The sequence below is a fragment of the Mus musculus genome, chromosome 13 (genome assembly GCF_000001635.26).
Source record: "Mus musculus strain C57BL/6J chromosome 13, GRCm38.p6 C57BL/6J".
NCBI lineage: Eukaryota > Metazoa > Chordata > Mammalia > Rodentia > Muridae > Mus > Mus musculus.
Window position 1 is genome coordinate 17,985,961 of NC_000079.6, and position 14,510 is coordinate 18,000,470.

At 41.3% G+C, this 14,510-nt stretch overlaps 1 protein-coding gene across 1 annotated transcript; it reads right to left on the minus strand.

Moving 5' to 3' along the window:
• Positions 1-679: 679 nt before the first annotated feature.
• Yae1d1 (Yae1 domain containing 1) lies at positions 680-7,391 on the minus strand. Its single transcript, NM_025904.3, has 3 exons — positions 7,221-7,391; positions 5,668-5,789; positions 680-3,822 (listed from the first exon to the last, which is right to left on the minus strand). Exons 1-3 carry the CDS (start codon positions 7,344-7,346, stop codon positions 3,420-3,422), a joined length of 651 nt encoding a protein of 216 aa, NP_080180.1. The 5' UTR covers positions 7,347-7,391; the 3' UTR covers positions 680-3,419.
• Between the last annotated feature and the right edge of the window lie 7,119 nt (positions 7,392-14,510).

Sequence of the window (14,510 nt, forward strand, 5' to 3'; positions counted from 1 at the left end):
TTTGAAGATATAAAAATACTCAATTGGATCTAGAGTACAAACAAACAAACAATCCAGTGAAGATTTAACGATTTCTAGTTTTGGATGAGTCCAGATGCCATTAAGAGTCAAAACACAAACTGCAAAGAGTCAGGAAAGAGTAGAAAGAATAGGCTGTCTGCTTAGACATGCTGTGTTAAACCACTGAAATAGACTTGAGAAATTGGCAGGTGTAAGTTTAGCTCTAGAGCCTGGGATAAAGATGGAAGCTGAACTGCTAGCTTAGTACAGTGGTTACTATGGGAGGGGAGATCATCTGATTAGAGTCAAAACACCAAAAGGGTCCAAGAATGAAACCTCCAGAAATTTAAGAAACGGGCAAAAAGCGGAGCATTGGCAGAATGATAAAGAACAGTAGTAACTAGGACAAAAATAAAGGCAAGCAAGCGTAGGGGTGGGAAGGGGTGGCTAACTTTGTGAACAGGCAAGTGGCCAGTCTGACAACATTTCGGCGATGGGGCAGCTGTGACCTTGCCTAACAGTGACCTTAGGAAGAGGCAGTGTGAAGAGGGTGAGTGGACAGCAAGCACTTGAGGCAAGATCATCCAACTCTGTAAGTCTGGTAGTCACAAAAGACATCTATGAGGGTGTGGCATCTTCACAATGGGGATTTGAGATTTCTAGACAGCAAAGTCTTGACTGGTAGTTTATGAACAGCATATGTTTATTTCATCTACTGGCCAAACTTGGGAATAATTTAAAAAAATTAAGTTAAAGACACACACACACATGTAACTATTTCCCCTAGGTCTTAGACTAGAGCACAAAGCAATAAAAACCTTACTGTGAATAGGGTGAGAATCACAATTTGGTCTTTATCTGGGTTTACCATGAAAGCAGTTAGCAAGCACTTTGGCAGATAGTCATTGTGCCACCTAGTTATGTTTTGGCCAAAAATGAGATATAATATGGTCCCATAAGGCCCCATCTCTTTGTGACATCATAAACACTTTATATATTTTTATATTTGTTTAATGGAACTCCCCGGGGTTACATTTCTCAAAATCTATCCCCAGCAAGTGGTGCATGGCTGCAAATAAAGATGCTTGTAGATTAATTCAGCTGGCTACTTACTCTGCAAATCATAATTTGGTGGCCTTAGTAGTTCTAATGACTTAAGTGTCAGGAAAGCCCCCCTTCCATATTTGCTTAAAAAGATCTAGATGTGTCAGTGCCATAAGTAACTTACTTCAGATGCAATCTCAGGCCATGACACTCTGGTCACAGCTGCAGGGCACCCTTGCCTTCCCATCTACATTCACCTAGGGCCTCTTCATGAGACCTGGCTGCCTCCCAGCATAGAAAGCAAAGCAAAAGGCAACAGTCAAGTAGATTCTCCTTTACTGTTTCTGGTTGAACTACTCTAGAACTTTTTGAAAAAGCAAGAGAGTTTCTCCCCCTAAGCCAACAGCCTTTTGTGTGTGGTGTATGGGTATATGTCTTTGCTTGCACACACAGAAGATAGAGGGCATCAGAGGTCCCCCTAGCAACCTCTGTGTTGTAGAAACTATGTCTCCAGGAATTTATCTTGCCTTAGACCATTTATTTTTTAGATATTTATAAGACTTAAACAGTATAAAAGCTGAGCAGTTGTCTATCCTCTATGTTGTTAAAATTTATTTATTGATAACCCTGAGTTATTATGTATGAGGTTTTATTTGGGCTATTTTAAACTTCAATTGGCTAGCTCTAAGGACCACACTTTTTGTACTCTTCTTCCCCTCATGGTTCTCCTCTGACACCAAGTCCATGAAACCTAAACCCCACTTATGTCTCTTCCACTCAGCAGGCCTCTTTATTTACCAATCAGAAATAACTCGGGGGCAGGGTCACTCAGCATCTTACAAACTCTCCCTGGGGCAAGCCAGCAAGTGCCTGCAATCTTCCAGGTCCCCCAAGCCCCTGGGGTTAATGTATGCTTGGGACCACATTTAATTTTGAAGTGGATAGTAGGTGTGCAGCAGATGCTTTTAGCTACTGAGCCACCCCTCTAGCTCTCACAGCTAATACCCAACTTCATCTTCTGTGACTTTTAGTGTAATGATACTTTACGCAAGTAATGATGGCAAGGGATTTTCCATTTAGAGAATCTTATCAGGTTATATCTAGACAAAAATCTCAAGATTACATTCAAATCTTAAGAGTGGCTATCACTGTTAGAGATGGTTATGTCTATAGAAAATACAATGTAGAGCAACACTGACACTTGAAAGACTTTAATATTCTGTGGGTTTGACATTTCAATATGGGAATTGTTCAAAAGGTCCTAGGTTCAATCCCTAGTACCACGAGGTTTTAAAATAAAAACCCAGCCATCAAATGTTACTTTGATACTTGAAGCATGAATTAGTATATCTACAACACTATTTCAAATTCTGCTGACACAATCTCTTAATGTTCTGTGCGTTTTAAGCAGGGACTGAAACCAGGGGCCTTTACAAGGTCCTCCAGCCAGTCTCTCAGGAATGCATCTTTCAGCACAGCTAAATACTGGTTAGACAGCAACCGAAGCTGTCAGTAAGGGGTAATTACCTGGATGGCTCTCAGTCAGGCGTTGTATATTAACTTCAGGTGGGGAAAAGTGATGAAAAACTCCTTTCCCGATCCTGGGTCATGGAACAAAAATCTGACTGTGAGTCTGTCTATGCTAGATTATGCATTTCGTTCCTGTCAAAGCAGTACTGTTTTTTGCCCTTTTTAAAAATCCCAATGTAAATAACAAGTAAAATTGCAGTTCAGACAGAAATAGTTTGTTACAGTTTGAGAAAATGTGGCCAAGTCCTCATTACCTAGAATGCTAAGTAGTTTCATTTCTTTACAGTTTAGCACAAACTGTTTTTTTTTTTCAATTTTTTTCATGAAATTGAACATCTTTAATCATAAATACATAAATAGGTCAGTTTTAGTACTTTGCTTTTTATTATTCATTCAATAATATAAATATTGTGTCAGTTTCTACAGTCTCTTGACTTTAATGTATAGCTATCTATAGATCTGCTTCTCCTTATTTATGCTAGCTTTCAGGTTACTTCTGGCAACTCTGGCTTGCTTGCTGGTGAAGAGGCCCTGATTCCAACAAAAGCAGAAAGCAGCATTAGATTTTATTTTCCTTGTTCTAAAATGCTTGGCTTTTGCTAGTCTAAAAATGATTGATTTTGATTAGAAATTTGAAAATGACAAGGATTTCTGAGTGTATCTAAAACTAAACAATTTACCAATGTCATTCCATTTACTAGTGTTAATACTGAAGACCCTTAACAATTCCGTCCACAAAGGGTAACTACAGGGGAAGTGTTCGTTCAATCAGCGTTACCTTATCCAGAACACAATGCTCTAAGTAATAACTGAGCATTACTTCCACTAGAAATGGGGAGGTAATTTTATAGTTGTCTCAGGTGCTGTAATATGTCTGCCGGTACTCCCAGCTGTTTCACTAAACTGGATGTCTGCTCCAGAATCCAAGAGAGGCTTGGTTTTTCCAAATGTGCATGCTCTTTTGGTCTACAATGTTCTGGATGTGAACAACCCATCCCATTTGGACTGTCAGAATCGGTGTTAATCTCAGCGTTACTGTCACCTTTCGCTTGGTCTGACGGAACTACGTGACAAAGGTCCATATCCTCAATGGCGTCCAATAAATCCGTAACTCGTGGCTGTGATGTAACCGATTTCAGACGTCTGAGCACACACTCTTCACACTGGTCAACTGTGTCCAGGAGGTTACTTATCTTACTGATCAGAGTCGAACTATTACCATGAAGGTGACACCAGGAAAGCAAAGCACTGAATGGAAATATGAACAAGAGTTAAACAGGAAACAAATTAGTGGCAGGCGTTTAGGATACTAAATACTACATGTCTTTCTTCTACACAACACCATGCAGAAATACTTCATCGATAATGCAAGTCAACATTAAGTAATGATGTAAATAACACTGAAGTTTAAACACAGTGTATTTTAATTAGGAAGACTTAATATTATATACTGTCCATAAATAATATCCCTTCATAGTACTGTATCTTTTTTTTTTTTAAAGATTTATTTATTTTATGTATGTTATCATGTGGTTGCTGGGAATTAGTTGAACTCAGGACCTCTGGAAGAGAAGTCAGTGCTTTTAACTGCTGAGCTATCTCTCCAGCCCCATCAATTTTTTATTTTTACATTTTTCTGGCCACGTAACTTCTGTACAGTAAGATATTACTTATAGAAAGACCAAAAAAAGTTTCTTATTTTTCTTTCCTTTTAAAATAGAACTCCTAGACTTGCTAAATTATTAAAGACAAAACATTATCAGAAGTATTTTAGAGACTTCATCCTCGGCTACTGAACATTTTATCAGTGTGACCTCAAGTCAATGTTTTTATTTCTCGGCACTACTTAATATTTAGCCTAAGGCATCAGGTAATCAGGCAAGCATCCTAACCCTGACCTATAGCACCAGCCCCACTTTCTTATGGATAGCAAATAGCTTCTAATCAGTCATTATAAACTTTGTCACAAATTACAATCACCAACAGAGCTTTAATATTCTTGAAAAGTGTTAAGAATTCGACTCCTAATATATTTATTTTTGTTTAATTATTTTCTAGTAGACCAACCTTCCTCCCTCATTTTTCATATAATAAAAAAATCATGGTTCTTTTTTCCTTTGGGTTGGTACTGAACCCAGGGCTGTGGGAATGCTGGGCACACTCTACCCTGAGCTACAACCCTCTGAAAATACTGTAGAAGTAAAGGGTCAATGGGTGGGAACACTGGGCTTCCTAAGGTCATAAACACGAATCGAAAATGAATGCTTGGCGAATTACCTCCTCTTCTCAATTATATAGTCTCCTTAATTTTCTAAAAGTCTCAACAAAATTTAAAACAATTTTTTTCTTTTTCTTTAAATGTGATTCTTTGCAGCAGTTTGTTTCTCTATAAGGACAGTCTAAAAACTATCCCCATCAAAGAGGCTGGCCCAACTCTTTGTCACCATTGGACCTGACTTTGTGGCTCTATTTTCTGCCATTATTGCTATGGTATCCTACAGGTATTTAAAGTTCAGGGCTCAAACAAGCAAGACCTCTTTCTCTCAGTAATTACGGTTTTCCCCCGTGGACTTCCAGCTGAAAGACCCACCATCTGTCCTCTATCACGTGTGCAGGTAAAACAGCGTTCTTTATTAGCAGAAAACCCCTCCTGAGTGATCAGTGCTCTGCCAAATGGCAACAAGAGAAAAGCAGCTGGGACACCTAGTGAAATGGAGGAATTAACCAACAACTCCTAGAAAACCTTCTGAAAGCAGTACTTTACATTCTGAAGAGCCATGCACCCAACAGCACGAAAAACACTTTTTTCTTTAAAAAAAGATTTATTTATTATATGTAAGTACACTGTAGCTGTCTTCAGACACTCCAGAAGAGGGAGTCAGATCTTGTTAGAGATGGTTGTGAGCCACTATGTGGTTGCTGGGATTTGAACTTCAGACCTTCGGAAGAGCAGTCGGGTGCTCTTACCCACTGAGCCATTTCACCAGCCCCCGAAAAACACTTTTAAACACTGAATTTTTACATATTACCTCTATTAAAGACCTTCATTAGAATTGTGGCTAAATGATTCATCATTTAAAATTTTAAAATTACCTCAGTGTTCCTCTAAGGAGTCCATAGTTTATAATGACGTCTGCACCCTCTTTGTACCCTTGATTGAAGCCCCGTTGAAGAGTAAGTGCTTTGCCGGCATCTAGCCCATCTCTGTAACCCTCCTAAAAAGAAGAAAAAACCCAGTTGTAACTGACACCAAGTGAGTCTTCTCAGGAAAAGCACTGAACCAATTTTGAAGACAAATTTAGGTTTGTACTATATTAACTGAATTATGATATGGCAGAGACATAAATCCAAAGCAGAATGTTTCTCCTAAAATCTTATTATTGGTTCATCTTTCCTTGTCAGATCTGTCTTATTTTTTTAAAATGTTTTCCAGGCTGGCCTGGAGCTCCTTATCCTACCTTCCTCACTCTCCTAATCGATGACAGGCAGATGCCTCGATGCCACACGGGGAAGTCACTTTGGAAATCTAGGGTTACTGTGCAAACATTAAATATCAGTTGTTATGTTTTTTTTAAAAACTGTGTTAGCAAGGTCTTCACAGAAATGGGAAACTACATGTCTGGTCTCTTGGTAACGGACTAGAATAGGATAGATAAGGAGGCTGGCAAGGCCTGGGAAGAGGGAACTATTTTAGGAACAGTGAAGAGGAAGTCTGATTTTAGAAATCTAATCTAAACTGTGGCATAGAGATTTGTCTTATTATTATTATTAGTTTAGCCCTGGATTCCTATGGTATTTTTGTAATGATATGATGGTTGCTGGGCTCAACAAATATGAACTTACTGGAACATTAAATTAGGGTTGACATAACTGCAGCTTTAAGAGGGTAATTTAATGGCTAGTATATTGGGTGGATGCAGTTCTTATCTTTTAAACAGTTAAGTAACATATATTTACTTATTTTTCTTGAGGGAGGCATTTATTTACTTCCTTGAGCGTGAAGGTCAGAAAATAACTTCCAGAAACCCATTCTGTCCTTCCACAAAGTACGTTCCAGGGATCGAACGCAGGTCTTTATACTCTGGAATCCACCCCCATGTGGAGACAGATCTTAGCAAGTAGTTCTCACCCAGAAAAAGCGCCGATTCTACCCAAATAGTACTAAGCAAGTTTCAATGAATGGCAAGACAGGTCCGGATTGAATAACGCATTTAAAGTAAAGCTGGAACAGTATTCCCTTCTCTACCTCCCCCTTACCTTCCCTTGACAACATTCTCAGTTCACCCTTCTCCAAGCCTTGATAACATCACGCCTAACTTTGGACTCTCTGTGACTGCGTTCTCTGCGGGCCATCAGCCTAGTGGGTGTGCATTTCTCCTCCTCTGCTCCCCCGACCCCAAACTGCACACTCTTGAGGGACTGAATAAAGTTCACGTTGTAGAGTAGGGTCAATGTCCCTGCTCCAAACCCGGTGGGGCTCCGAAAGAGCACCAAGAAACAACCAGGATTCTTAAGACCCGGCAACACTGGAGCGCGCTGGCTCGGAGACCCGCGCTCCTCCGCCCAGGCTTCTGCGTGCGTGCCCCTGCCAGGGAGCCCCCGGGTCCCGCCTGGGAGTCCCTTTCTCCCGCGTCCCGTCCATTTACTTGGACTCGTTTCCGCATGTGACCCTGCCATTCCCGCTGCGCTAACAGAGACTCGTCCGCTTCCTCGTCAAACACGTCCTGGTCTCCAGGGCTCGCGTTCTCCGGAGCCGCTCGAAACCAAGACATCGCCCGGAACACCACGAGTCCCGGAGCCGCCGGAAACCCGGGCAAGTGCTTCCGGTTCGGGGGGCGGGACGAAAGGACAAGGCGTGGGACGGAGGGGCGTGTGCGGCTCCCCTTGCGGCTTGGAGGCTAAGGGTTGGGTCTCTTCCTACGCCTCTGGGATGGGCAGCGTGGGGCTAGCTGGGTGCTGCAAGCTAAGTCCCACCATTCAAGGGCTGAGATTCAGTTTCTGCAAGTGCTGAAGGCATTGGACGCCCACGTGCAGCCAAGAACTTTAGAATGTGAAAGCTGATTCTAGGATCGGTTTGAGATTAAGTAATGGGAACACTTTTGTAAAACCAGCGTCCATTGGCAATTTCCCTCTTAGCCTTTGACTAGGAGAGTTAAGGAATGTGGCTCAAGCATTTAGCAACTTCTGGCTGGGAGTTCATGTTGAAGAACTGCACATCAGTAGCGTTCTTGTTTTGTCATGTGATAACTGAATTTTTCTGACAATTTGTTTTGAATACCTATTTCGCATCACTCATCATTTTGGGACAGCGCACTATAGGAATAAAAGTTCTCAGTCCCAATGGACTTCCTATTAGTGTAGAAACGGCCAGTTAGCCAACAATACTTATAAGTAACTCATAGTTTGAAGACTGTAAGTGATATGAAAAAAGTAATCATTGTGAGGGAAGAGGAAACAGGTTACTGTTTTAGTTTATTTTACATTTTTGTCCTGAAGGCAAAAGTTTTGCCAATAAGGAATATATGCTCTGTCAATAAGTTATCCCCTACACAAAGTTATTACTTTTTATCTTCAGAGAGAATTTTGTATCCTATAAATGTATGTATAAAACCAAATATAAAATGTGATAAGGTGTATGTATATAGAGATCTTAATTAGAAGCAAAATGGCAGTATAGGAAGCCATAGAAATAGTGATTGAAATGAGTAAGATAGAAAACTTCTGTGAGTTGGCTCAGTGGGTAAAGTCCCAGGAACGGTGTCAATCACCAGGACCCACGTGATGGAAGGAGAGATTAAACTCCTACAAATTGTCCTCTGACCTACACACACACACACACACACACACACACACCATATGAAAACAAATGCAATAAAAAAAATCCAACTCAACCCTTGCATGATAAACCCTAAAGGACAGGGTCTGAAGAGATGGCTCAGCAATTACAAACACTTGCTGCTCTTCTGGGGGATGTTAACTTGGTTCTGGGCATCTACATACAATTGGGTGATGGCTCACAACCACCTGTGACACCAGCTCCAGGGAGTCTCAAGCCCTCTTCTGGCCTCCAAAAGTGCTTGTGCACACATGGCATACATGCATACAAATACATACACATATAAGTAAAAATAAATATTAGAAAACAGATAATCTTGTCCTGCCTCTTATTAAAAAGAGCGAAAAAAATGTAGGAGGGTGTGAATAATTTTGAACTTCTGATTATTCTGTGTCTAACTCCTGAGTGCTAGGATTACAGATGTACATCAGCATGCCCAGTTTGTGTGGTGTTGGGGATTGGATACAGGATTCCAGCATTCATTGCACCAACTGAGAGACATCTCCACACCTTTCAATGAATATATACCCTTTAAAAGTTGAACTATCTGAGCTATAGCTTAGTCAGTAAAATAATTACATTGCAAGGAAGAAGAGAAGAATTAGAACCCCATACCGCACACTAAAAAAAGCCAGATGTAATAATGTGAGTTTGTAATTCCAGATCTTGGAAGGTGGACACAAGTGGATTCCTGGGACTTTCTGGTCAGCCAGAATAGTAAACTCAGGCTCAGCTAATCCAGCCCCCCTCACCAAAGGTGCATAGTACCTAAGAAATGATGCTGAAGTTGTCCTTTGTCATGCACCCTAACATTCCTGCGCCTGAATACTCACAAGAAAGCACATATGTATGTGTATACACACACACACACACACACACACACACACACACACACACAAATTGTCTTACTGCATTTTAAAACAGGTTTTCAACTTTCTCTGCTGTGGCCCTTCTGCTGTTGTAGTGCCAGGGAAGTTTAGACATTTCAAAACAAACAAACAAACCAAAACAAAACCAGTCAGGAGCCAATCTGATGTAACTTAGAGCAGGGTCTTTATTTTATTTGGGCTAGCTCAGGCCCCTCAGCTCACCACTGACATGAAGGATGGTTTTGGTGGAGAGAGGAGCCCCGGATAGCTATCAGGGCAAAGCCTAATACTAAGCAGCAAGTAGGGGTAAGCTTGTAAGCATCTAATTGGAAAGCTACTGTGGCCTTTAATATAACTGTTTGATGCTGGGAGTCACATCATAGATTTAATTTCTGCTCCCCTCTGCATTGTTGGTCCTTAGGTAAGGCTTGTAACCAGGGGGTGCAGGTTTGTTGGGGGAATAACCTGGTGACACTGGTCTTGTTGTGGATGTAACCTGGAAATGCTGGCCTTGTTGGGGGTGGGACTGGAGCTAGGCTTGGGTTTTGCTGGGGGAATAACTTTGAAACTAATGTTAGATACCAGCCTATTAGTTTACCTGAATTTAAACTTACGCCAAGTTCTCTAAAAAAATGGAGTGCGAATTTAAAAGATCTAGCCTCTCACTGTGGCCCCTTTCACTGAGAAATTTTCATACAACTGTTGAAGGATATTTGATCACATTGTGAACCCAGAGATTGTGAACTGTAAAACCTGTTCCTAGCTGTTGTATGGCTCAGCCTTTGATACTAGACCTTGTTTATGATAAACAAGTACCTGTGTTCCTCAGCCCTAGCACACTCCTTTAATCCAAGAGGTAAATAAAGTCAACCCTAGGTCAAGAGGTGGAGCAAGTGACCAGGGGAGTGAACATATGTAAACAGAAAGGAGGGTCTGAGTTGAAGGATATTTAAGACAGCATGGAGAAGGAGAAAGAGACTTTTCTTTCTGAGACAATCAGCTGGGAGCTTTCTCTGCCTTTCTGAGCTAGCAGGTTTTCACCCTAGCATCTGGCTCCTGAGTCTTCATTTGGTAAATCAAATGTTTGTTTTTAAAAGCAACATACGATCGTGAAATAAGTATGAAAATCAAGCATCATACTGATATATCATATACAAATTTATTCTTCGGTATTACATGTAATTTTATTATTTATTAAAGATAAAAAGCAAATTTGCATACTAATGTTTTGGGCATGATTACTTATTTTTTCATATACGATTAAATCTTAGCTGTATTACTTGACACTGCATCTACAGTGTTTTTCAAGTTGAGAACAATTTTCATGAAATGTATCTTGCTCAAACAGCTATTTTAAAATTAAGTATTCTAATACAATGCCATCTGAAGATACACTAATTGATACTGACACATGGAGAAATGACTGTAGGAACATTAAAGGTTGTTGTTTTCGTTGTATTTCTATAAAAGCAGAGAACAATGCTTAGAGTGAAAACACTTCGGCATGGAGCATGCAAATCTTGCTTGTGATCCTGGATGCTTGAGGTCAGGGTCGCTGGCACTGTGTGGTACAGTGGCGTGTGCAGTGCACAGGGTGCTTGGCCTGCTTGCTGTGTGCTTAGATCCAGGCTGCATGAAGTGAACAATACAGCGTGCATGAGCAAATGCTCCCAGATACACCCTTCATTCATTACACATTTGATTTTGTATATTTGATTGGTGTGTGTTCAGAGACCTTTTATTGTTGCTGAAGGTTTCACGACTCCTGTGTATTCAGTTAGGTGACCACCTGAATAAAGAAGATTTCTCTCTCTGTCTCTCTGTCTGTCTCTCTGTCTCTGTCTCTCTTTCTGTGTGAATGCACATGCATGTGTGCAGCCTATTTGTATGCATTGTGTGTGCAGATATATGTGTACATCTGTGTATATGTGTGTGGAGGTGGGTGGTGGTGGTTAATGTCTGATGTCTTTCTCAGTCACTCGCCATCTTTTATTTTAAGATAGTTTTTCACTGGCAGTCATGAGTGGGATAGGCTAACTGGCCAGTGTGCACCAGGGATTTGACCCACTGTCACCTAGAACTACCACCCCTGGCTTTTTATGTGGTTGCTATCAGTCTGAACTCATGTCCTCAAGCTTGTGCCTCAGGCACTTTATCAAATGATCCGTGTCTCCAGCTACAGCTGCACGTTAAAAGTTTTCTATGTATTCTGGATATAAGACCCAAGTCAGATGCATGTATGCAGATGCATCCTTAGTGTTAATTATGCCCATTAAGAAACAGAGAAATGTATGAGAACACTGGGGCCAAGAACTAAGGAGAGGAAACATATGCAGGCAAAGTAAGCTTTCAGCAAGTGATGCTGATCAGCTTCCATGACAGGTAAGGGAGGTAGGATCAAAGCACTGGGCTGCACTGTATATTTCATGATGTCTTAGCTAATGTATCAAGTGCTTTGCAGCAATGAACAAGGGAAGTCATCCATTTGGCACACATGGACATGTCATGCTCCCTTGTCAGCTCAGTTATGCCTGAGGGATGTCCTGGAAGAGTGTGGCCTTGGGTAGGAAACCACAGCAATTCCCATAAATACTCATGCCGTCAACAACCAGCTGATCTTTCAATGTCCTTTTCGTGGGTATTATTCTATTGTTTCCAAAATTGAATCCCCACTCTTTAAAAGGAAAAAAAAACCCTCATAAATAACGATGACACTCTTGCATAAATTTTGATGTCACGACATGAATTTACCCAGGAGGATTTAGGAACTGTATCTTGCTGCTCAGTTTGTTCCTCATAAACACACTCTAATGGGGTCAGCCTTTAGGATTCACCATGGCTTTCTCCCCCCCCCCGCACCCCCCCCCCCCCGTCTCCTGGTTGTCATCCATCTTTGTCTTTACTTTCAAAGACTCCAACAATTCTTCTTGATGTCTTTCTATTTCTCGTCTCCTGCTGAGTTTCGTTCTTTATCTTTGTTTCCCACACTTCATTTGTGCCTCTTGCAAAGTGCTCTTTGGTAGTTGACATAATAAACTCCGAGAGGGCACAAACATTTCTTGGAATTTCCAGAGCTTCTGGCACCGGGTACTTAATCATTCATCCTTGGTAACTAAGCAGCAGAAGATGTCTTTAAAAGCAAGGAAACATGGTTTACTGCTTTTTCCTCCTAAAATTTTGCAAATGTTATCTTTAGTGTTTCAGTAATAAATTCCTGTGTTAGCACATTGAGTGGCTTTGAACAAGTTGGTTCAAAGGTTATGTAATATGTATGGAGAATTAATATGGGCATGAAAACAGGCAGGAAAGCATTAAAAACACAGCGACAGCAGAGAGAGGTTGATATGAGGATGGTATGAAGACTTTTAGACAGCTGCCTCCTTTATTTTAGAAACTCAAGTCAACCCAGCTATCAAAGTGAGGAGGAAAAGTACTTTTAAATCCAACACAGATCACTTGTTGAGTACTAGAAAAAAATGAAGGAGGAATGCCAGACAGGAAGTCTATCTGTTCTTTCAAATAGCTTGATGATGCGCGCACACACACACACACACACACACACACACACACACACATTACCTCCCGACTCTTTTGGGGTTATTTCTTTATATCCCTTTCTCTGTACAACTGAGCCGCTTGAAAGCCTCTTCTGCACCTCTCACTTTTCAAGCCATTGGGATCCGGCTTCCAATCCTTCTATACTGTTGAAATAAATGGGGATCTGCAGGTAGAGGCACCTCAAGGTTTTTTCCATCTGACTTTCAGATTTGTCCTCTTGGGACGGGCTCTGGCTAACTGCCCGCAGGGCTTCTTTGCTGAGATTTACTACAGGGTACTTTCTCCATTAGATATAGGAGAGGCATCACGTAAACTATTGCCTATCTCTGTTCACCTCTCTGGTTTCCCACACAGCTGCCTGACTTGATGGCACATGAGTTGGCCATCTATGAGTAATTACAGCCCATTGCTGGTAATTGGCAGTGATGTTCTTCACGTCCCGGATTAGGTCATGAATTTCTGCCCTACCTACTCTGCCCTTCGCCAGGCAGTGATGCTGGTGGTCACATACTCTAAGAAGCAGACTGGGATGGCTCGGTTTCAGTATGAGGGGTGCTCAGAGTTCATCGGATTTGCAAGTAAGCAAGAAGCACCAGATGCCTCTCTCCTCTAGCTGCAGCTACTGCATGCTTCTCTCGGAACTCTCTCTCCTCTAGCTGCAGCTATTGCATGCTTCTCTCGGAACTCTGAGACTTGGGAAGCCCCAGGTCGTTTGCTGTGTGACTGAACACAGCAGTAGAAAAAGAAGTCCCAAGTTCCAGATTATTCATTAGATAAGGCTTTGTGTTCTAAACCAGTGAGATGGGCTCTGTAAGGCTCTGGCAGGGCCTCTCAGGAGACAGCTATATCAGGCTCCTGTCAGCATGCACTTCTTGGCATCTACAATAGTGTCTGGGTTTGAAAACTGTATGTGGGATTTATCCGTTGGTGGGACAGTCTCTGGGTAGTCTTTCCTTCAGTCTCTGCTCTATACTTTATCTTTATATTTCCTCCTGTGAGTATTTTGTTTTCCTCCTAAGAAGGACTGAAACACCCACACTTTGGTCTTCCTTCTTGAGCTTCATGTGGCCTGTGAATTCTACCTTGAGTATTTGAAGCTTTTGGGCTAATATACACTTATCAGTGAGTGCATACCGTGTGTGTGTGTGTGTTTTGCTTTGTTTTGTTTTGTTTTTGTAATTGGGTTACCTCACCCAGGATGATATTTTCTAGTTCCACCCATTTGCCTAAGAATCTCATGAATTCATTGTTTTTAGTAGCTGAGTAGCACGCCATTGTGTAAATGTACCACATTTTCTGTATCCATTCCTCTGTTGAGGGACAACTGGGTTCTTTCCAGCTTCTGGCTATTATAAATAAAGCTGCTATGAACATAGTGGAGCATGTGCCCTTATTACATGTTGGAGCATCTTTTGGGTATATGCCCAGGAGTGGTATTAGTGAGTTCTCAGGTAGTTCAATTTTCTGAGGAACCACCAAACTTATTTCCAGAGTGGTTGTACCAGCTTGCAATCCCACCAGCAATGGAGGAGTGTTTCTCTTTTGTCACAACCTTGTCAGCATCTGCTGTCAACTGAGTTTTTGATCTTAGCCATTCTGACAGGTATAAAGTTGAATCTGAGGGTTGTTTTGATTTGTATGTCCCTGATGTCTAAGGATGTTGAGCATTTCTT

Coding starts and splice junctions, on each gene's coding strand:
- Yae1d1 (NM_025904.3), bottom strand. CDS start 7,346: ATGTCTTGGTTTCGAGCGGCTCCGGAGAACGCGAGCCCTGGAGACCAG. Junction 5,790..7,220: donor ACATGCGGAAACGAGTCCAA/GTAAATGGACGG, acceptor TCTTCTTTTTAG/GAGGGTTACAGAGATGGGCT. Junction 3,823..5,667: donor CTCCTTAGAGGAACACTGAG/GTAATTTTAAAA, acceptor ATTTCCATTCAG/TGCTTTGCTTTCCTGGTGTC.